This window comes from Chiloscyllium punctatum, chromosome 8 (genome assembly GCF_047496795.1).
Source record: "Chiloscyllium punctatum isolate Juve2018m chromosome 8, sChiPun1.3, whole genome shotgun sequence".
NCBI lineage: Eukaryota > Metazoa > Chordata > Chondrichthyes > Orectolobiformes > Hemiscylliidae > Chiloscyllium > Chiloscyllium punctatum.
The window spans coordinates 79,463,392-79,485,971 of record NC_092746.1 but is presented as its reverse complement, the minus strand read 5'-3'; the positions used below and the strand labels follow the sequence as shown (position 1 = coordinate 79,485,971).

General features: G+C 39.7%; 1 protein-coding gene across 4 annotated transcripts in view; it reads left to right on the top strand.

Moving 5' to 3' along the window:
* Positions 1-17,572, top strand: part of hacd1 (3-hydroxyacyl-CoA dehydratase 1) — a 79,414-nt gene extending 61,842 nt beyond the window's left edge. For all 4 annotated transcript variants that reach the window (XM_072575902.1, XM_072575901.1, XM_072575903.1 and 1 more), the window contains exons 6-7: positions 10,069-10,247; positions 16,954-17,572. In XM_072575902.1, the coding sequence (XP_072432003.1) occupies positions 10,069-10,247; positions 16,954-17,036 (262 nt within the window). In that variant the 3' untranslated portion in view covers positions 17,037-17,572. The remainder of the gene's footprint in view (positions 1-10,068; positions 10,248-16,953) is intronic.
* The last annotated feature ends 5,008 nt before the right edge of the window (positions 17,573-22,580 follow it).

Genomic DNA, 22,580 nt, shown 5'->3' with positions numbered 1-22,580 from the left:
GTTTTTTCATTACTGCATATACTGTCCAAAATCAGTGAATTCATATTTTATCAGAATAAGAAACAAACTACATGAAGCCTTTACATTCAGGGCTGATTTTAGTCCTCTAATTTAGGAATAGAATGATAAATTAAGATTTAATTACATTATTGAAATGTTTGATTTATAGATAGAGTCATAGAGATGTACAGCACAGAAACAGACCCTTCAGTCCAACCCTTCCATGCCGACCAGATATCCAAACCCAATCTAGTCCCACCTGCCAGCACCTGGACATATCCCTCCAAACCCTTCCTATTCATATACCCATCCAGATGCCTTTTAAATGTTGCAGTTGTACTAGTCTCCACCACTTCCTCTGGCAGCTCATTCCGTACACGTACCACCCTCTGCATGAAAAAGTTGCCCCTTAGGTCCCTTTTATATCTTTCCCTTCTCAGCCTAAATGTATGGCCCCTAGTTCTGGACTCCCCAGCCCCAGGGAAAACACTTTGCCTATTTATCCTATTCATGCCCCTCATAATTTTATAAACCTCTATAAGATTGCCTTTCAGCCTCCAACGCTTCAGGGAAAACAGCCCCAGCCTGTTCAGCCTCTCCCTTTAGCTCAAATCCTCCAACCCTGGCTACATGCTTGTAAATCTTTTCTGAACCCTTTCAAGTTTCACAACATCTTTCCGACAGGAAGGAGACCAGAATTGCATGCAATATTCCAACAGTGGCCTAACCAGTGTCCTGTACAGCTGCAACATGACCTGTCAACTCCTGTCCTCAATGCTCTGACCAATAAAGGAAAGCATACCAAAAGCCTTCTTCACTATCCTATCTACCTGCGACTCCACTTTTAAGGTAACTATGAACCTGCACTCCAAGGTCTCTTTGTTCAGCAACACTCCCTAGGACCTTACCATTAAGTGTATATGACCTGCTAAGATTTGCTTTTCCAAAATGCAGCACCTCACATTTATCTAAATTAAACTCCATCTGCCACTTCTCAGGCCATTGGCCCATCTGGTCCAGATCCCATTGTAATCTGAGGTAACCTTCTTTGCTGTCCACTACACCTCCAATTTTGGTGTCATCTGCAAACTTACTGACGATACCTCTTATGCTCACATCTAAATCATTTGCATAAATGATGAAAATTAGTGGACCCAGAACAGATCCTTGTGGCACTCCACTGGTAACAGGCCTCCAGTCTGAAAAACAACCCTCCACCACCAACCTCTGTCTTCTACCTTTTGAGCCAGTTCTGTATCCAAATGGCAAGTTCTCCCTGTATTCCATGAGATCTAACTTTGCTAACTAGTGTCCCATGGGGAACCTTGTCGACCGCCTTACTGAAGTTCACATAGATCACATCTACTGCTCTGCCCTCATCAATCCTCTTTGTTACTTCTTCAAAAAACTCAATCAAGTTTGTGAGACGTGATTTCCCACGCATAATGCCAAGTTGACTATCCCTAATCAGTCTTTGCCTTTCCAAATACATGTACATCCTGTCCCTCAGGATTCCCTCGAACAGCTTGCCCCACTACCAATGTCAGGCTCACTGGTCTATAGTTCCCTGGCTTGTCCTTACCACCTTTCTTAAACAGTGGCGGCACGTTAGCCAACCTCCAGTCTTTTGGCACCTCACCTGTGACCATCGATGATACAAATATCTCTGTACGAGGCCCAGCAATCACTTCCCGAGCTTCCCACAGTGTTCTAGGATACACCTAATAGGGTCCTGGGGATTTATCTGCCTTTGTGTTTCAAGACATCCAGCACTGCCTCCTCTGTAATTTGGACAATCTGCAAGGTGTCACCATCTATTTCCTTACAGTCTATGTCATCCATATCCTTTTCCACAGTAAGTACTGATGCAAAATACTCATTTAGTATCTCCCTATTTTCTGCGGCTCCACACAAAGGCCGCCTTTCTGATCTTTGAGGGACCCTATTCTCTTCCTAGTTACCCTTTTGTCCTTAATGTATTTGTAAAAACCCTTTGGATTCTCCTGAACTCTATTTGCCAAAGCTATCTCATGTCCCCTTTTTGCCCTTCTGATTTGTCTCTTGAGTATAAAGGCAGTAGGAGTATACTTTTCTAAGGATTCACTCGATCTATCCTGTCTATACCTTACATATGCTTCCTTCTTTTTCTCAACCAAACCCTCAATTTCTTTATTCATCCAGCATTCCCTATACCTACCAGCCTTTCCTTTCACCCTAACAGGAATATACTTTCTCTGGATTCTCGTTATCTCATTTCTGAAGGCTTCCCATTTTACAACCGTACCTTTACTTACGAGCGTCTGCCCCCAATCAGCTTTTGAAAGTTCTTGCTCAATACTGTCAAAATTAGCCTTCCTCCAATTTAGAACTTCAACTTTTAGATCTGGTCTATCCTTTTCCATCATTATTTTAAAACAAATAGAATTACGTTCGCTGGCCCCAAAGTGCTCCCCCACTGACACTTCAGTCATCTACCCTGCCTTATTTCCCAAGGATAGGTCAAATTTTGCACCTTCTCTAGTAGGTACATCCACATACTGAATCAGAAAATTGTCTTGTACACGCTTAACAAATATCTCTCCATCTAAACCCATAACACTGTGGCAGTCCCAGTCTATGGTTGGAAAGTTAAAATCCTCTACCATAACCACCCTATTATTCTTGCGGATAACTGAGATCTCCTTACAATTAAGGGGTCTATAATACAATCACAGTAAGGTGATCATCCCTTTCTTCTTTCTTAGTTCCACCTAAATAACATCCCTGGATGTATATCTGGGTATATCCTCCCTAAGTACAGCTGTGATGCTATCACTTATTAAAAATGCCAGTACCCCCCATCCCCCCCATCTTTCTGTCCTTCCTGTAGCATTTGTATCCTGGAACACTAAGCTGCCAGTCCTGTACATCCCTGAGTCACTTATCTGTAATTGCTATGATATCCCAGTCCCATGTTCCTAACCATGCCCTGAGTTTATCTGCCTTCCCTCTTTGTCTCTTGCATTGAAATAAATGCTATTTAATTTATCTATCCTACCTTGTTCCCTGCTTTGTCCCTGCCTGCCCTGACTGTTTGACTTGCTTTTGTTCTCAACTGTACCAGTCTCCGATTGAAATCTTTCCTCACTATCTTCATGGGTCCCAACTCCACATCCCCCCCCCCCAACCTTCCGAGCTTAAATCCTCCTGAGCATCTCTCTGAAATCTCCCTGCCAGTATATTAGTCCTCTTCAAATGTGGGTGCAATCCGTCCTCCTTTTACAGGTCACTTCTACCCCAAAAGAGCTTCCAATGATCCAAAAATGTGAATCATTCTCCCGTACACCAGCTCCTCAGCCATGCATTCATCTGCTCTATCCTCCTATTCCTGCCCTCACTAGCTTGTAGTACCGGTAGTAATCCAGATATTACTGGTCTCAAGGACATCCTTTTAAAATTCCTGCCTTACTCTCTGTAATCTCCTTTCAGAATCTCAACCTTTTCCCTTCCTGTGTTGTTGGTTCCAATGTGTACAATGATCTCCTGCTGGTCCCTCTTCCCCCTTGAGAATACTCTGCACCCTCCCTGAGACATCCTTGATCCTGGCACCAGGAAAACAACACACCATTCTGAATTTTCACTGCTGGCCACAGAAACGTCTGTCTGTCCCTCTGACTGGAGATTCTCTTAACACAACACAATCGATCGGTTGGAACCCGACATACCTCTCATTAGAGCCTGTCTCCATACCAGAGACTTGGCTGTCTGTGCTACATACCCCTGAGTGTAAACAAAGATACATGCAGGTTTGAATTCATTTAGTTAAGTTTTCACTTATCAAAGTGGAAAACAGTAGTTAAAGTTATGAAAGCAACTTGTAGGAAATCCATTAGGGCAGAGGATGTGCTTTAATATGGAACAGAGAATTACAACATTTTCATAGAATCCTATTCGTTTGCTGCCAACAGTGAGGCTCAACGAGCATCCATTGCTTGTGAATAAATGATACAACATCGTCAAGCTTTTCATCATTTATGTAAATGATTTGGAGGTGAATACAGGAGATATAGTTAGTAATTTGGCTGATGACAAAATTGGTGGTGTTGGAGACAGTGAAGAAGGTTACCTCAGAGTACAATGGGACCTTTAATCAGATGGGCCAGTGGGGCGAGGAGTGGCAGATGAAGTTTAATTTAAATAAATGTGAGGTGTTGCATTTTGGTAGGGCAAATCAGGCCAGGACTTACACAGTTAATTTTAGGTCCCTGGGGAGTGTTGCTGAACAAAGAAACCTATGGTGCAAGTACATAATTCCTTGAAAGTGGAGTCGCAGATAAACAAGATATGAAGAAGGCATTTGGCAAAGTTGCCTTCATTGGTTAGTGCACTGAGTACAGTAGTTGGGAGGTCATGTTGCAGCTGTACAGGACATTAGTTAGGCCACTCTTAAAATACTGCGTTCAGTTCCAGGAATCTTCCTGCTACAGGAAAGATTTTATTAAAGGGTTCAGAGAAGATTTACAAGAATGTTACCAGGATTGGAGGATTTGACCGTTGGGGAGAAAAACTGAATAGGCTGGGGCTTTTTGCCCTAGAGTGTGTGAGGCTGAGGGTTGACCTTCTAGAAGTTTATAAAATCACAAGGGGTATGGATAGGGTGAATAGCTAAGGTTTTTTCCCTGGGGTAGGTGAATCCAAAACTAGACGGCATAGATTTAAGATGAGAGGGGAAAGATTTAAAGGGGCCGAAAGGGGAGCATTTTCACTCGGAGTGTATGGAAGGAGCTGCCAGAAGGAGTGATGGAGGTCAGGTATTTAATATTTGAAATATTTAATATTTTAATATTAAATATTTCAATATTGAAAAGGCATCTGCATAGGTCTATGGATCGAAAAGGTTTGGGGGGAAACGGACCAAATGTTGGCACATGGACGAGATTAGTTTAGGATATCTGGTTGCCATAGATGAATTGGACGGAAGTGTCAAGAACATCAAACATTACAGCGCAGAACAGACCATTTGGCCCTTGATGTTGCGCCAAACTGTGGAACCAATCTGATCTACACTATTCCATTCTTGTCCATGTGCCTATCCAATGACCATTTAAATGCCCTTAAAGTTGGCAAGTCTTCATCTATTGCAGGCAGTGTGTTCCACACCCCTACTACTCTGAGTAAAGAAACTACCTCTGATATCTGTCCTATATCTATCACCCCTCAATTTAAAGATATGTACCCTCATGCTAGCCATTGCCATCCAAAGAAAAAGGCTCTCACTGTCTAACCCTCTGATAATCTTCTATATCTCAATTAAGTCACCTCTCAACCTCCTTCTCTCTAATGAAAACAGCCTCAATTCCCTCAGCCTTTTCTTGTAAGAGCTTCCCTTCATACCAGTCAACATCCTAGTAAATCTCCTCTGAATCCTTTCCAAAGCTTCCACATCCTTCCTATAACGCGGTGACCAGAACTGTATGCAATACTCCAAATGTTGCTGCACCAGAGTTTTGTACAGCTGCAACATGATACTATGGTTCAGAAACGCACTCCCTCTACCAATAAAAGCTAAATCACCGTAGGCCGCCTTAACAACCCTATCAACCAGGATGGCAACTTTCAAGGGTCTATGTACCTGGTCACCGAGATCTCTCTGCTCATCTTTACTACCAAGAGTCTTATCGTTAGCCCAGTACTTTTTATTCCTGTTGCTCTTTTCAAAGTGAATCAGCTCACACTTAAACACGATTTGCTACCTCTCAGCCCAGCTCTGCAGCTTATCTAGTCTCTTTGTAACCTACAACATCCTCCGTCAGTATCCACAACTCTACTGACCTTAGTGTCATCCACAAATTTACTAACCTATCTGTCTATGCCTTCCTCCAGGTCATTTATAGAAATGATAAACAACAGTGGATCCAAAACCGATCCTTGCGGTACCCCACTAGGTACTGAACTCCAGGATGACTACTTTCCATCAACCACCACCCTATATCTTCTTTCAGCTTGCCAATTTCTGATTCAGTTAACTAGTTTCCGTGCTGTATGACTCTCTAAAAAGCTGTTAAGAGGATGACATTTCTGCCATGGTTCATAAAGTTAAGACATGGAACCTGTTTAGTTTGAGATGAAAATTAGTAAAATAGGAAGTTGCTTGTGGAAGTGGTTTATGACCCTTTTTACAATAATCGTAGAGACCCAAGGTCATAGAGATGTACAGTAAAATAGGAAGTTGCTTGTGGAAGTGGTTTATGACCCTTTTTACAATAATCGTAGAGACCCAGGGTCATAGAGATGTACAGCGCAGAAATAGAATCTTCTGTCCAACTTGTCCATGCCAACAAGATATCCGAAATAAATCAAGTCCCATTGGCCAGCATTTGGCCCATATCCCTCTAAACCCTTCCCATTCTTTACTCCTCCAGATGCCTTTTAAATGTTGTGATTGTACAAGCCTCCTCTGTTTCCTCTGGCACCTCATGCACAACCTGCATGAAAAGGTTGCCTCATAGGTCCCTTTTAAAGCTTGTCCCTCTCACTCTAAACCTATGCCCACTAGTTTTGGATACATCACCCCAGGGAACAGACCTTGTCTATTTACCCTATCCATGCCCCTCATGAGTTTATAAACTTTATCAGGTCACCCCTCACCCTCCAATGCTCCAGGGAAAACAGCTCCAGCCTATTCAGCCTCTCCTTATAGTTCAAACCCTCAAACTCTGGCAACATCATTGTAATTCTTTTCTGAAACCTTTCAAGTTTCACAACATTCTTCCTATAGTGGGGACACCAGAATTGCTGGCAGTATTCCAAAAGTAGCCTAACCAATAACCTGTACAGCCAGAACATGACCTCTCACCACCTATACTCAATGCTCTGACCAATAAAGGCAAGAATACCAAATTCCACCTTCATTACCCTATCTACCTGCGACTTCACTTTCAAGGAACTATGAATCATTCCAAGATCTCTTTGTTCAGCAGCACTCCCCAGGGCCCTACCATTAAGTAGATAAGTCCTGCCCTGATTTGCCTTTTCAAGATTCAGCACCTCGCATTTATCTAAATTAAACTCCATCTGCCACTCCTCAGCCCATTGGCACATCTGATCAAGATCCTGTTGTACCCTCAGGTAACTTCCTCCATGTCCACTGCACCTCCAATTTCGGTGTCATCTGCAAACTTACTAACCAGACCTCCTATTTGTGCATACATGTAATTTATATAAATGAAGAAAAGCAGTGAATCCAGCGCTGAACCTTGTGGCACACCACAGACCTCCAATCTGAAAAGCAACCCTCCACAAGCACTTTTTTACGTTTGACCAGTTCTGTCACTGATTTCTCTAGCTTTAATATCCTTCTCCACAGTAAGCACTGATGGAAAATACTTGTTTAGTATGCCACGCCATCTCGCAGTTCCGCACACAGGTGGCCTTGCTGATCTTTAAGGTGCCCTATTCTCTCCATAGTTACTCTTTTTATTGTCCTTAATATACTTGTTGAAAAGCATGGGAAAGAAATAATGGGAGTTTGTGAGAAAGATTTGTTATGAACTAGGCCAGACCACTTAAAACATTCCTAAGCAGGCAGCCCAGACCATGACTTTGCAATTTGTTTCAGTAAGTGTACAGTGAAAATTACCTGGAGTAAGTTAGCGAGATGGACTACCAGGTATTAAAACAGACAAATATTGATTCACAAAATTACACAATGAAACACACAGAACAGAATAAAAAACCCCTACAGAACTCAGTCTATCCAAACTAGACTTAATTATGCTGTCCTGAATATACACAACGGTCCCAATAAGCAAACCATCTTACAACACAGTTTTTAAAAAAAAGGAATAGATGCTTATAGATTGACGTTAGAAGTGCAGAAGGAAAGAGAGAGTTTTCACGCAGCTCACTGTTGAACTCTTAACTCGCTCTGGACTGAACTGCTCAGCTAGAGAGCTGACCACTCCCCTTCCATTTTACAGGACACTTCTAAAACATGACCATTTTGGCCTGAAGTCTCATCTGTTTACATATAAACAAAAGGCCTCTCAAAATCCTTTTCATCTCTGTACCAAACTAGTCTAATCCGAGCCCAGCCCCATTTACGACCCCACTGAAAAAAAAGTCAAGGACACAGTATCCTTGAGAGAAACAAACAGCTCTTAGAAAAAGGGACCAACTTTGTGACAGATATAGCAATAATGAAAAGTGGTTTTAATCTGTATATAGATTGGATGGATTAGTTTGACAAGCGGAGCCTGGATGATGAGCTTATGGAGTGTTCTTGGGACAGTTCGTTAGAACAATGTATACTGGTCATGCACACTGGGAACTGTGCTAAGGCTTCAGCTATACACAATTTATATTAATGACTTGGCTAAAGAAATCCAAATATATGATAAAATCTTGCTCATATTATAAAGATAGGTAGATGAGTAATTTGTGGAGAGAACATGACAATTCTACAAAGGAATATAGATAGGTTAAATGAGAAGGCAAAAGTTTGGTAGATGGAGTATGATGATAGAACATGTGAATTAATAGAAAAGCAGCATGTTATTTAGACAAAGTGAAATTGCAGAGCTCTGAGATATAGAAGAATCTGGCAGTCTTGGTACGTGAATCACAAAGTTAGTATACAGGTACTGGAAGTGATTAGAAAGGAAGATGGAATGTTGTCCTATATTGCAGGGGAATGGAATATTAAAGTTGGCATGTTTTGTTATAATTGTATAGTGCATTAGTAGTGGAGCAAGTAAAACTCAGGATCTTTAAGAGCCCAAAGTTAGACTGAAGCAATGATGTATCCTACTGTAAAATCCTCTTCACTAAAAGTCCCAGATTATACAACTTAGATTAGTTGAACAAAGTCAGGATCTGTACAACAATATCTATGTTTCAGGCAATGATAGGTAGGAAAGGATGTTTTGAAGTGGATGTAAGGAGGCTACAGGCAACGTAGGTAGCAAATGGACTATATTATGGGAACATGTGAAGTTGCTCACGTTGGAGGAAGAGTAAGAAAGCAGAGCATTCCTAAAACAATACAATTGCAGAATTCTGCAGTGCAAGGTTAGTATGCAGGCACAGCAAGTAATTAAGACCAATGGAATACCATATATAAAATAAATTTAATGGATATCATTGCAAGGTATTGGTAAAGCCACACCTCCTATTACTGTGCAGTTTCGGTCTCCATATTTAAGAAAGGATGTAAATGCTTTGGAGACAGATCAAAGAGGCAACTTTTATTCATTCACAGGACATAGATGTTGCTGGCCATGCCAGCATTTATGGCCCATCCTAATTGCCCAGAGGTAAGTTGAGAGTTAACCACATTGCTGCGGGTCTGGAACCACATGTAGGCATTCTTCATTGTTGAAGTAATACTTCCTGGTTTATATGTGCATTTGTAAAGTCCAGTTCCTGTTAGGTTTTTTTGATCACGTTTGTTCATATGGAAGGCTTTATTGTGCTGTTTCCTAAGCTGAAGGGCATGAGAGCTTTGGAATATGTAGCATCAGACATATGTTTTGGTCAATCATCGCATGGCTGCATACAGAGGGCAAAGTTCCAGCTACTTTGTTCCAACAGTATGACTGAATCCCCGCTTTAGAATCCCATGGCGTTTATTTTTCTTTCCTGGCCTGATTATCTTGAATGACATTGCAGCTAGTGCTGAATGCTCGCTTTTGCCATATATACATAACTGCTGAGATGTGGTTGCGATTACTGAAACTTGTTCACATTGGATCCTGACAACTTGAGCTCATCAGTTTTGGATGGGTTTGAACACAGGCCAAGACTTTGTAATCCTGTCAGCAAACCCATTCCAACACCTGGTTACTGCAAGCTACCTTGTAATAATATGTACCTGGACATACAGTTCTAATTTTACAGATTGTAAAATTACATAATTGTTAATTATACTGAGCATATGCATTCAAATATAAATGTCTCACAAACTAAAAGCACATCTGCTTAAAATTTTCTAAAATCTCTTTTTTTAATGTTGTGAAGATCTGGAATATCCTGACAGTAATTTTTGTTGATATTCAACATCTGTGATTTTTACATTATTTTTATTTGCAGATACAACTTCTTCATCATCTTGTATCCAATTGGTGTGGTTGGTGAACTTCTTACAATTTATGGTGCCCTGCCTTTCGTAAAGAAATCTGGCATGTATTCTCTGAGACTTCCAAATAAGTTCAATGTCTCTTTTGACTACTACACTTGTCTTATCATTGTAATGATAGCATATATACCACGTAAGTATGTTTTCTTGGTTTATGTGGTAAACTTAATGGGAGAAATTTTATTTGAACCAATGTTAATGTCTCACTAACTTGCCCACATGTGTGCCAGTTTAGTCTAGATTAATAATGATTCAAAACTCAGCACAATTGAAAGAATCCACAAGCGTGAGCAACTAGAAATGCTTTAAAATCCTTTTTGACAATTGGTGTTACATGAAATTGTTATTTACTTAGTGGCAAAAATTTGCATTGAAACAAAACTTTTAATTGTGATTTTGTTCTGCTGGGAATACGATGGCAGCTACCTATTTTGCACACAATCATGAGCTACATAGAACATATTGGTACAAAGTGATTGTCCTAATTGATTTTAGACCTTGAGTTTAAGTTCTAATTGATAGCACTAGGAATGCTTGAAGTTTCCGGACACAGTATGGAAAGGATCAGAATCTAACTTCAGGCACAGCAGATAAGGGGACAGTTTTATAAGAGGGAGAGCAATCAATGCACGACTGAGGATGTTATACTTAAATATACACCGTATAGGAAACAAGAATAATGAGCTTTTAGCACAGTTTGAAATTGACGGGTATGCTGTATGAGTATCGGAGATATGGCTGCAACCAGATCAAAACTGGGAACTAAATATCCAAGGATACATATCCTGTTGAAAGGACAGGCAGATGTGCAGAGGGAGTAGGGTAGCTTTATTAGTAAGAAATGAAATTAAATCAATAGCAAGAAGTGATGTAGAGTCAGAGGTCATAGAATCTGTGCGGATAGATTTGAGAAAAAAGGCCATGATGGAAGTCGTGTACAGGCCTTCTAGCAGTCAGGATGTGGGGAAGAAAATAAATCAGGAGGTAGAAATGACATGCAAGAGGCACTATGACAATAATTATGGGAGACTTCAGTACAGGAAAACCTTGATTATCCAGCATTCAACTATCCAAATAGTGGATGATCCTGCAAGATCGCAAGGTCCCGATGCTTGGCTAAACCATGTTATCCGGCATTTGATTAACCAAACAAAATACTCCCCGCCTACATCCTTTTGGATAATCAAGGTTCCTCTGGTGGACTGGAAAAATCGGGTTGGTAGCAGATGTCAAGAAAAGGAATATCTACAAGATGGTTTATTTGGAACAGCTTGTGGTAGAGCCCACTAGGGAATAGGTAGTGATGTGAAATAAGGTGGACCTTGTTAGGGAGCTGAAGGTGAAGGAACTTCTGGGGAGTAGTGACCACGATACAATAGAAGTAACCCTGCAGTTTGAGAGAGAGAAGATTTGAATCAGATTTAACAGTATTACAATTGAGTAAAGGTGACAACATGAGGGAGGAGCTGGCCAGAGTGGACTGGTAGGGAAGATGGTGGACCAGCAACGGCAGAAGGTTTTCGGGATAATTCGGGAGACACAACAGAAATCCTTCTCAAGGAAAAAAGAAATGTAACAAGGGGAGTATGAGGTAACCTTGGCTGTCAAGGCAAATTAAGGACAGCATAAAATGAAAAGAAAAAGCCAATAATTTGGTGATGATTAGAGGGAAACCAGCCGAATGGGAAGCTTTTAAACAGCAGAAAACTGAAGAAAGCAATAAAGAGGAGAGAAGATGAAATAGGAGAGTAAGCTAGCTAATAATTTTTTAAAAACTGCAAAGAAATCTTTTGGATAACTGAAAGGGAAGAGGCACGAGTGTGTTTTGGACCACAGGAAACTGAGGCTGGAGAAGTAATATAGAAGAGCAAAGAAATGGCAGAGGAACTGAATAGGTACTTTTGCATCAGTTTTCATATTGGAAGACATCAGTAGCATGTACTAGAATTTCAACAGTCGGGGGCAGAGGTAATGTAATAGCCAACTCTATGCAGAAGGTGCTGGGAAGTGGAAAGGTCTGAAGATGGATATATCACCCAGACCAGATGGACTACACCCCAGAATTCTGAAGGAAATGGCTGAGGACATTGAAAAGGCATTGATAGTGATCTTTCAGAAATTACTGGACCCAGGGCGCATCCCAAAAAACTAAAAAATAGCGAATGTAACACCTGTTTAAGAAGGGAAGGAGGCAGAAGACAGGAAACTATTGGCCGCTTAGCCTGATCTCAGTCTGGATAAGATTTTAGAGTCTGTTATTAAGGATAAGATTGTGGAGTAATTGGGAGTGCATGGTAAAATAATGCCAAGTAGGCACAGCTTTGTCAAAAAGGGAGGTCATGCCTGACAAATCTGTTAGAACTCCTTGAGGAGGAAATGAGTAAGTTAGAGAAAGAGAAACCAGTCGATGTGATCCATGTGGATTTCCAGAAGGCCTTTGACAAGGTGCCACACAGGAGGCTGAGAAATAATGTGAGAACACATGGTACTGGCATGGATAGATGATTTGGCTGACTGGCAGAAAACAGATTGGGGATAAAGGGGTCTTTTTCAGGATGGTTGCCAGTGACTAGCTGGGTTGCAGGGGCCACAGCTATTCACCTTATTCATTAACCATCTGGATGAAGGAACTGAGGAGATAGTTCCTAAATTTTCAGGTGGCACAACAATAGTTGGAGGGACTGGAAGTGTTGAGGAAGTGGGGAGGCTGCAGAAGGACGTGAACAGGCGAGGAGAGTGGGCAAAGAAGTGGTAGATGAAATGCAACTTGGGAAGGTGTGAGGTTATACAGTTTGGTAGGAAGAGTAAAGGCATACAATATTTTCTAAACGGGAAGGCTTTGGAAATCTGAAGTGCAAAGAGACTTGGGATTCCTTAATCAGAATTGCCATGAGATTCATATGCGGGTTCAGTTGGTGAAAGGAATGCCAAAAATGCATTTGACTTCCCAACCAAGAGTGCCAGATGATAAGAGCCGAGATGTATTGCTAAGGTGGTATAAAGCTTTGGTCAGACTGCATTTGGTATATTGAGAGGGGCTTTGGGACCCATTTCTAAGGAAGGATGTCTAAGCATTGGTGAAGAAGGTCCAGAGGAGATTTAAAAGAATGATCCCAGGGATGAAGGGCTTGTCATAAAAGGAGCAGTTAACAACTTTGGATGTGTACTCAATGGAGTTTAGAAGGATGAGTTTGAAACTCATAGAATACGGAGAGGCCAAATAGTGTGGACATGGAGAAAATGTTTCCACCTATAGGAGATACTAGGACTCAGGGTCACAATCTCAGAATGAAGTGATGGCCCTTTAGAACTGAGATAAGGAATTTCAGTCAGAGGATGGTCCATCTCTGGAATTCATTGCCACAGAGGGCTGTAGGGGCCAAGTCATTGAGTCTATTTAAGACTTGATTAGTAAGGGGATGAAAGGTTAAGGGAGAATGCAGGAAAATGGAATTGATAAACATATCAGCCTTGATTGAATGGCAGAGCAGACTCAAAACTCTGAATGGCCTCAGTCTGCTCCTGTATCCTGTGCTGTTATGATCTGTCAGAATTACAGAAGTGTTATGATGCAGGAAGAGCTTTTTTGGCCTATCACGTCTGCACCAGCTCTCGGCATTTTGATTTGAATCCCATTGGTTGTACTGCTGCCTATTGGGTTTTGGAAAATATTGGGATGCTTCTTCAAATACATTAAAATCCAATGTTCTTGACTCCCATCCCAACTCAACTTTAAACTGCCTTTTTCCTCTAGCGCTGTACTCTGTTTCTAGTTAAATAATGATCCAATGCCCACTCAAAAGCCTCAATTGAACCTGCCTCTACCACACTTACAGGTAGTACATGTCAGACCCTAACTACTCACTGAGAACAAATTTTTTCTCTCCTTGCATTTTCTTCTTTTACAAAGCATTTTAAAAACTATGTCATCTGGTTCTTGATCCATTACAGGTGGGAACAATTTCTCCCTATTCACTCTATCCAGAATTCTCATGAATATCTTTGCTTAGGCTTCGCTTCTCTCCTCTCCTCTCAAAGAAAATAGTCATCCCATCTTTCCTCATAAGTGAGGTTTCCTCGTAATCCTCTTCTGCACACGCTCTAAAGCTTGTGGAGCTGGAAGGTTCATTTTCAGATGTTTCGTCACCATACTGGGTAATATCTTCAGTAACCTCCAGATGAAGCATTGCTGATGATTCCTGCTTGCTTATATTTGGGTCTCTTTGGATTGGTGATGTCATTTCCTGTGGTGATGTCTTTTCCTGTTCTCTTTCTCAGGGGGTAGTAAATTGGGTCCAAGTCAATGTGTTTGTTGATAGAGTTTCGTTTGGAATGCCATGCTTCTAGGAATTCTCGTGTGTGTCTGTGTTTGGCTTATCCTCGGATGCATGTGTTGTCCCAGTCAAAGTGGTGTCCTACCTCATCTGTACATAAAGATATTAGTGAAGAGGGTCATGTCGTTTTGATAATCTATCCTGGTGATTAGTTTTCTGCCTGTTGTCCAATGTAGTATTTGTTACAGTCCTTGCACAGTATTTTGTAAATGACATTAGTTTTGCTTGTTGCCTATATAGGGTCTTTCAAGTTCATTAGCTGCTGTTTTAGTGTGTTGGTGGGTTTGTGGGCTACCATGATGCCAAGGGCACAGAGTAGTCTCTAGACATGTTTTGTCTGCTTGTTTGGGTTTGTTGCTGAGAAATCTGCAGACTGTGTTCATTGGGTATCCGTTCTTTTTGAGTACACTAAATAGGTGATTTTCCTGTATTCTGCATAATTCCTCTGTGCTGCAGTGTGTGGTGGCTCATTGGAATAATGTTCTGATGCAGCTTCATTTGCGGATGTTGGGGTGATTGCTTTTGTAGTTCAATAATTCAACAGGAAATGACATCACCAACCCAAAGAAACCCAAACACACAAGTAGAAAGCAGGAATCATCAGCAATGCTGCGTCCGGAGGTCACTGAAGATGTTACTGAGTGTGGTGACGAAACGTCTGAACATTCCAGCTCAGCAAGCAAATCTATTTCCAGGACCTCAACCTGAGCTACAAAACTTGCTAACTCTCTAAAGCATTTGCATTCTTTTTATAGTATAGCATTCAAATTGAGCATAATACTGCAGGTGAGGGCGAAACCCGAGAATATCGTATCCTTTATCAGTTCCCTCTTCCTTGCAGGTGACCAAACATATGATTCAAATCAATTTTAAGAAAAGGGATCATTATAACTCTGCCTGGCAAACCAGGTTGTTGAGAATAAAAGTGGCTGCAGAAATTTAGTCCCATTGATTGGACTGCTGGCTATTGCGTTTTGGAAAATAATGGGATTCTTCTTCAAATACATTAAAATCTAATGTTCTTGTCTCACATCCCAACTCAACTTTAAACCGTAGTCTTTGTAAAGAATTCATCGTAACTTCTTTTCTAAGTCACCTAAATGGAAGAGGGAGTCAAGGTTAGAAGGTGCCAAAAATGGTGTTTTTAGATTAGATACCCCACAGTGTGGAAACAGGCCCTTCGGCCCAACAAGTCCACACTGACTCTCCGAAGAGTAACCCACCCAGACCCATTTCTCTCTGACTAATGCACCTAACCTATGGGCAATTTAGCATAGCCAATTCACCTGACCTGCACATCTTTGGACTGTGGGAGGAAACCGGAGCACCTGAGAAAACCCACGCAGACACAGTCACCCAAGGCTGGAATTGAACCTGGGACCCTGGTGTTGTGAGGCAGCAGTGCTAACCACTGAGCCACTGTGGTTTTCTTGTGTGTGGAAAAGGAATGCTTCCATAGTGCTATGCCCTCCTGTTTACTAGGAGAAAGTGAGAACTGCAGATGCTGGAGATCAGAGCTGAAGATGTGTTGCTGGAAAAGCGCAGCAGGTCAGGCAGCATCCAATGAACAGGAGAATCAACGTTTCGGGCATCAGCCCTTCTTCAGGAATGATTCCTGAAGAAGGGCTGATGTCCGAAACGTCGATGCTCCTGTTCCTTGGATGCTGCCTGACCTGTGCTTTTCCAGCAACACATTTTCACCTCCTGGTTTACCATTCCTACCACTTCCCTGAGTACGAGGAGCTGTTACTCCAGTAGTCTTCAGCTGAAATTTCACTCTTGCCCATTGGTCAAATATTACTTCCACTGGTTTGAAGCAGGAACAGAGGGGAGGCTTTTGAAAAATTCATGCTGCAAAGACCCAGACAATTTGCCACATGTAGTGGGCATATGTACAATTGCTAGCAGAGTTCAAATAAACCTTAAAGTCAACTCAACTGCCACATCATTGTCTGCATTTCTAATACTCCAAAATTATTCTGTAAGTGGGCCTTTTGTTTGCTCTCCCCCTCAAGACTCATTTTAACATATATCATACTTTCCTTCATGTAATGATAATGGCATAATGTACATCTACATTATTTGGAAATTTAGTTCATTAAAGAAGGCATGCTCGGGCACCTCCAGCAGGTTAAACAGTGTTGTGACAATATTTTTGTATGGCTCCATGCTCTCACACAGGTAACACCTCTAATTATACAACACTAAAAGGAGATGGTGCTTAGCTTGTAAATTCGGGAGTGCACAAGATGTCATTACAGCAATTTGGCCAACATTGTGGGCCATATTAGCCTAGCCTTTGCATGTGTTTAAAAAAAATAAGCTTTAAAATTGTATGGTTCACATTGCACAAATGTTGTGTCCTGCATGGCCTCAATGGAAGATTTAATCAGATATGAGTAAAGTGATAGATGTATCTGTAAGGACCAATAACTATTTATGAAGTTTGCATCTCATTATTCTAATACTGGTTTCTCTCTTTTCCCAAATTTATTTTCAATGAAGTTTTTCCACAACTGTATTTCCACATGCTTCGTCAAAGAAGGAAGGTGCTTCATGGAGAGGTGATCAAAGAAAAAGAGGATTAGAACATTGATGAAATATTGGTGCTTCTCTCAGGATCGTTATACTGTTAAAACCCCATTTACACCAACATTGTAAATGAAGATTCAATCTGAATTGACAGTTAACCTGAATCAAAGGCATTGCATAAATGCTATGAATTCCCCCAACTTTGATCAATTTGGAATTAAAATGATCTATATTACCATTCCAGACTGATACAAAAGTTGCTTCAATGTGTCCAAATTAAAATGCCTGGAATGGATCTGAGTTATTATCCACTGTCATTAATTGATTCTTATGTCATGATGGCATGTCTGTGACTTTTCCTACTTTGCACGCTTTGGTGTAAATTCTTGCCCTTGATACATTTACCCAGATTGTCTCCATTATATAAATGCTAAATGTTTGAAACTCAATTCAGATCGATGTTATCCAAATGGAATCTGAATTCTACGTGTAAAAGGGGATGGAAAATAAACAACCAAAACCTCAGTGCGACCTATTCAATGATTCTGAGTTACGAGAATCATGGAACCAAAATAAACAGCTCTGCATAAAACATGATGAAGTTATGTATGGATTATTTAGTGAAACTCCACCTTCTAATTTTGTATTTACAGATTGCTTTAATTAGATGCTAAAATTTGAACTGACTCTAGACAAACTCACCGATTCTGTAGTTCTTGAAGTATAATAGTAACAGTTTTATCTCTTTCACAGTGATATTCCAATAAATGACACTGTTGTTACAACTTTAACTGTCATCCTGGTGCAAAGGTGAGGGCTGCCTCCTTTTTTACAGTCACGGTGGATCAAGTCTCATGATGCTTTATGCATGTATGTGACTGATAATGGACAGATGACCATAGCTAACAAGTAAATACATTAATTTTGTCCTTCTGTAAATTTCCAATCCCACAGTTATACTGGGGACTTGTTTTCAGCTGCAGTTTTACTGACATAAGATGCTCCTTTTTAATACTTTTAAGTCACTATCTAAGGTGCTCCAGCCATAATTAACAAACTGAATGTTTTCAATTAATTAATTACCTTGCCTAATTAGATGACCAGTTATGTACAGGGCAACAACAAGAAATGGCTTTGGTGACTCATATGGTGTAACATTTGAGCACTTCAGCCCACAAAGGGCCAAAATCCACTTTAAACATGTGTTGCTGTTTAAAGGTAGTAATGCCAATATGAGTCATGTTTACATTGTCCATTTGCCACTAACTTTGGAACAGCCAATGACAGACAAGTGAATTCATAAATTAGATTGCATGATGGATTTTATCTACGTTGGACTGAGTTTATATTGGTTTTGCAACAGAGTCTAAATATCTTTGTCATTTAAATTAAAAATAGAGTTTGCAATTCAGTACAGATTGAATTTTGTAATCTCTCTATAACTTGGTGATTTTGGTACAAAACTTACAAATTAAATATATGACATTTGCATTGTATAGTTTATTCCTTAAATTGTACTTCTGTTGCTTATTTTGTAAATGAGACAAAATGCTTATATTTATGACGATGCAAAATAGTATCACTCATAAAATGGATATATTCTATCTTTTGAATTGGCAAGCAAAAAATGAGATATAAACTTAACACTTAAGTTTAAAGTTACAGTTAAAGATAATTTTGTAAAATGGCTGTTACAATGACTTTATAAGGAGTGCATTCATAATTTAAGTTTTTTTTTGCAGTAAGCTTGTAGTATAATTTGTAGCTCTGCCCTCTCAAAGATTTCATATCGAAAGAAGACAAAAGGACTTCTTTTTAAACAGATGCTATTTAAAATATAAGGGGTCACCTATTTAAGACAGATGAGAATTTTTCTGAAGGTTGTGAATCTTTGGAACTTTCTTCCCGAGGAAATGGCAGAAGCGGAGCTGTTTGTATATTTTTAAACAGATTCTTGATGAGCAAGAGGACTTGACAGGTCATCAGAACTGGCAGGAATAATAAAGTCAGTCATAAGCCCATTGAATAGTGGAGGAGTTTTGATAGGCCGAGTGGCTTACTCTTGCTCCAGGATCTGTAGGTTTTTATGTACCTTTCGTAACCACCGAAGGTCCAAATCGCAATGTGCAGAAGTATAGTATGACGGTGCAAGTTAATTCTGAAATGCAGCTAAACAAGGCCTTGATTTACAGTGGTCACAGAAAAGTTGATGGATTCATGGGATTCATAAATTAACAGGAGGAGTATTAGAATCTATTGAAATAGCATTTGATTTTCTTGAAGCAAATTTTCAACTTTCATCTGAACCAGATATATTTTCAATGGAGTGGCCATACCACTGCCCAGAGCCGGTTTGGGAAGCTGAACCATATTTTCCAGTTCAGGTCTCCTTTAAATGGTGCCAGTGAGGTGAGGGGCCAAAAGAGCACCCTGCGTTGTAGCTTACCAGTTGTGGGAAGGCCTAAGTTATGGGTCAGTCCCCCAACACAGAGCTGCCGTGGCCTGAAGGGATTTATTTGAGCCTGAATGAACAGTCTTGCTCTTTGGTGCTCTCAAAGTAAATGCACCAAAAATGATTTTAGGGTCCTTTCACAAGTGGTTATCAATGGTACATTCAAGTATCATTGGCTAAGCCACTCCAAATCTGTTACAAATGGACTGAGCATGTGTGGCCCATATGCAGAAAATTTCAAAATGAGAACCTAAAGCACACACTTCCATATGTAAGTAGCCTTGTGTGGGCAAAGACAGTAGGAGGCATTTTTAACTTTAACTGCTCACAACTTTTTTTAAAATTCATTCATGGGATGAGGGCATTGCTAGGCCAGCATTTATTGTCCATCCCTAACTGTTGCCCATTGAACGTCCCAGTTAAGAGTCCGCCTCGTTCCTGTGGGACTGCAGTCACCTGTAGGCTAGACCAGTTAAGGATGTCATTTGTGAATCAGATGGGTTTTTTCTGACAATTGACAATGGATTCAGGTCACCATTAGACTCTTAATTCCAGATTTTAATTGAATTCGAATTCTACCATCTGCCATGGCAGGATTCAAACCCACGCTTCCCAAAAATTGCTGTCATCTCTGAATTAACAATTCAGCAATAAAACCACTAAACCATGCCTCCCCGTTAATGTCGCCCATCCAGGTGTAGATAAGCTGCTAGCTGGTGAAGATTGAGAAGCCTTTGATTTCCAGATAAGTGAGAGTAAAGAAGGATGTAATTTTTCATGTCAAGCCTGGGGAAATACTTCTGTCTTTGGTTCCACAAAGGAAAATTTGAGACTCGGACAGCTTCTTCAGTCTTCAGACACTTGCAATGCTGCTTCTGCAGGGAAGTATTTGATGGATTGTCTTGTTCAGGCCCCAGTTTTCAAAAGATGAGTTTGGTTCTGCTGTATACTATAAACTGGTATAAATTTGAGGCATCTATCTGCGTTAGGTGGCACTTCATCTGCCTGTAGAACTCTACAAGTTAACGTCACAAAAGGTCAAAAATAATTGGGATCTGAACACGTAAGTAACCTGTTTCCCAGTCTAGTTGGATAGGTCAAAATGGACCCCTGCTTAGTTTCAATTCAAGATGAATCACTTTTGCTCAATATGTCCAACATTAAAAAAAATTTGCACCATGCTTGATTTATCATGTTCTTCTTATTTCTTTTCTATTATGGCAATTATTTGGAATGTCTGTGATTTATTTGATATTTTTTTTTTCCTTCATGACTGTTAGTTCCATTTTGAAAGACCTCTTTGAAAAGATGCTTTAAAATCATCACTAGTGCAACTAGAGTAGAGCCTGGAAAATTTTCACTCTTTTTTTTGTTAGTAGTGTTTAAATTTTCATTGTATTTCGAGGAGGTTTTATCATTTGCAAATGGGTGCTAATAAAAGGACTGAGTTCAATAAATTTTTATGTTTTTAACTTATGCAGCTAAACTGAGGTTATTACCTCTTGTAAAAATGTGCAATATAAACCAGAGTTGATACTTGTCTACTCTCAGCACTTAAACGAATGACAGCAGAGATTTGTTGCCATAATGTATGGAAGATATTTGAACAGTTTTAACCTTTTTGTTTAGTGAAAGAGTAATATTTTCAAGGTGGATGCTTTACTTCAACACATCACAGAACATGCTCAGGCCACAATCACCAAACACACACAACTTAAAAATAAAAGCCAAGCCTGAAGCATTAATTGATCTTCACAAAATAAATATTTCTATTTAAATTAGGTCTGATCTATTACAATAATCAATATAATCTTGTATGCAGCGGTGTAGTTCAGATTTTTTAATTGAACTGAAGCAGCGTTAAACTTTTTTGTTCCCTTTTAAGTGCATGCATTTTAATTATCTGAATAGTAGCAAAAGATGTTTTTAAAGAACGGTTTAATTAATGGTTGTATATTATGTATTTAATTTGATTTCAACAAATCTAATTACAATATTTTGAAAGTAAATGATGGAGACTGAACAGTTCTGCTTTCTCAACTCTGTAATTAAGAACTGTTGTATGAAATTACTAAAATGTAACTCTAAAATCATGTGAAAGTTCTGTGTATTAATGTGTTTTTGTCGAATTGTGTTCACTTTTGAGAGGTTATAACCACCTCTAGATCAAAATTGAATGAAGAAACTGTTTTTAAAGAAATGCCTGCTGGTGGGTAGTTGCTATAAGTGAAAAATACAAGAATTGAAGTTAATTTAGAAATGCTGTAAGAGATTGAATTGGTAAAAGATGTTGCTGAAACAGTCATGGTACATTTAAATCAAAACAATTGTATCAGTACTGTTAGGGATGTTGACTATAATGAAGTTATAAACTTGCAGATATTTTTGGAGAAAAAAATTGTTTTATCCTAGTTTCTTTATTTCAACAATGAATACAATTTATTCACATGCAAGTGATTTATTTGAAGAGCCCTAGGTTTGAAAAATAGAGGAACAGGAAAAGGCAAAACATGAACAGAAACTCATACATAAACATTACTTTCTGGAAACTATTTGTATATTTTAAATAAAGGGGGCTTTACTCCACCTTCAACAGCAGGAGCACCTTGAAGGTGCATTCAGACAAAACTTTCTTAGGAATTTGTGAAGTTAAGTTCTGTGTTTTTATATTTTAAATTTAGATTGTTTCAATGCTACTAATATTGTATAACATTTTATTAGATAATGCCTTTCAATACAGTGCTCCGAAACCACATTCAACATAATAAGACCATAATCTTAATGTGCCTAACTGTTAAGTTTTTGAAAAAAAACTTTTTTTTTCGACAATAATTTGTAGTATTTAAGATTAAGGAATGGGAAACATAGGAAGGGAGCAACAAATTCCTTGTGACAAGCTCATCTATCAAATGGTGTAAGTTCTGTGTGATACCATGTGCTTTTCTAAACAGGTTCAGGAGAATTTGGGCCCCTCTCTTGCCAACTTCCACTGCTGGGCTTCAGACATAACACTTCTGGGTTTCTGGAGGAACACACAATACTGTATTTAACTGAGAAGTGCCACTCTGTGGATCTCAGCAAATGAGGCTATTGCTTGGATTTAAGATTATAGCAAAAGATACACATTTGTATTAAACACAGAACTTGC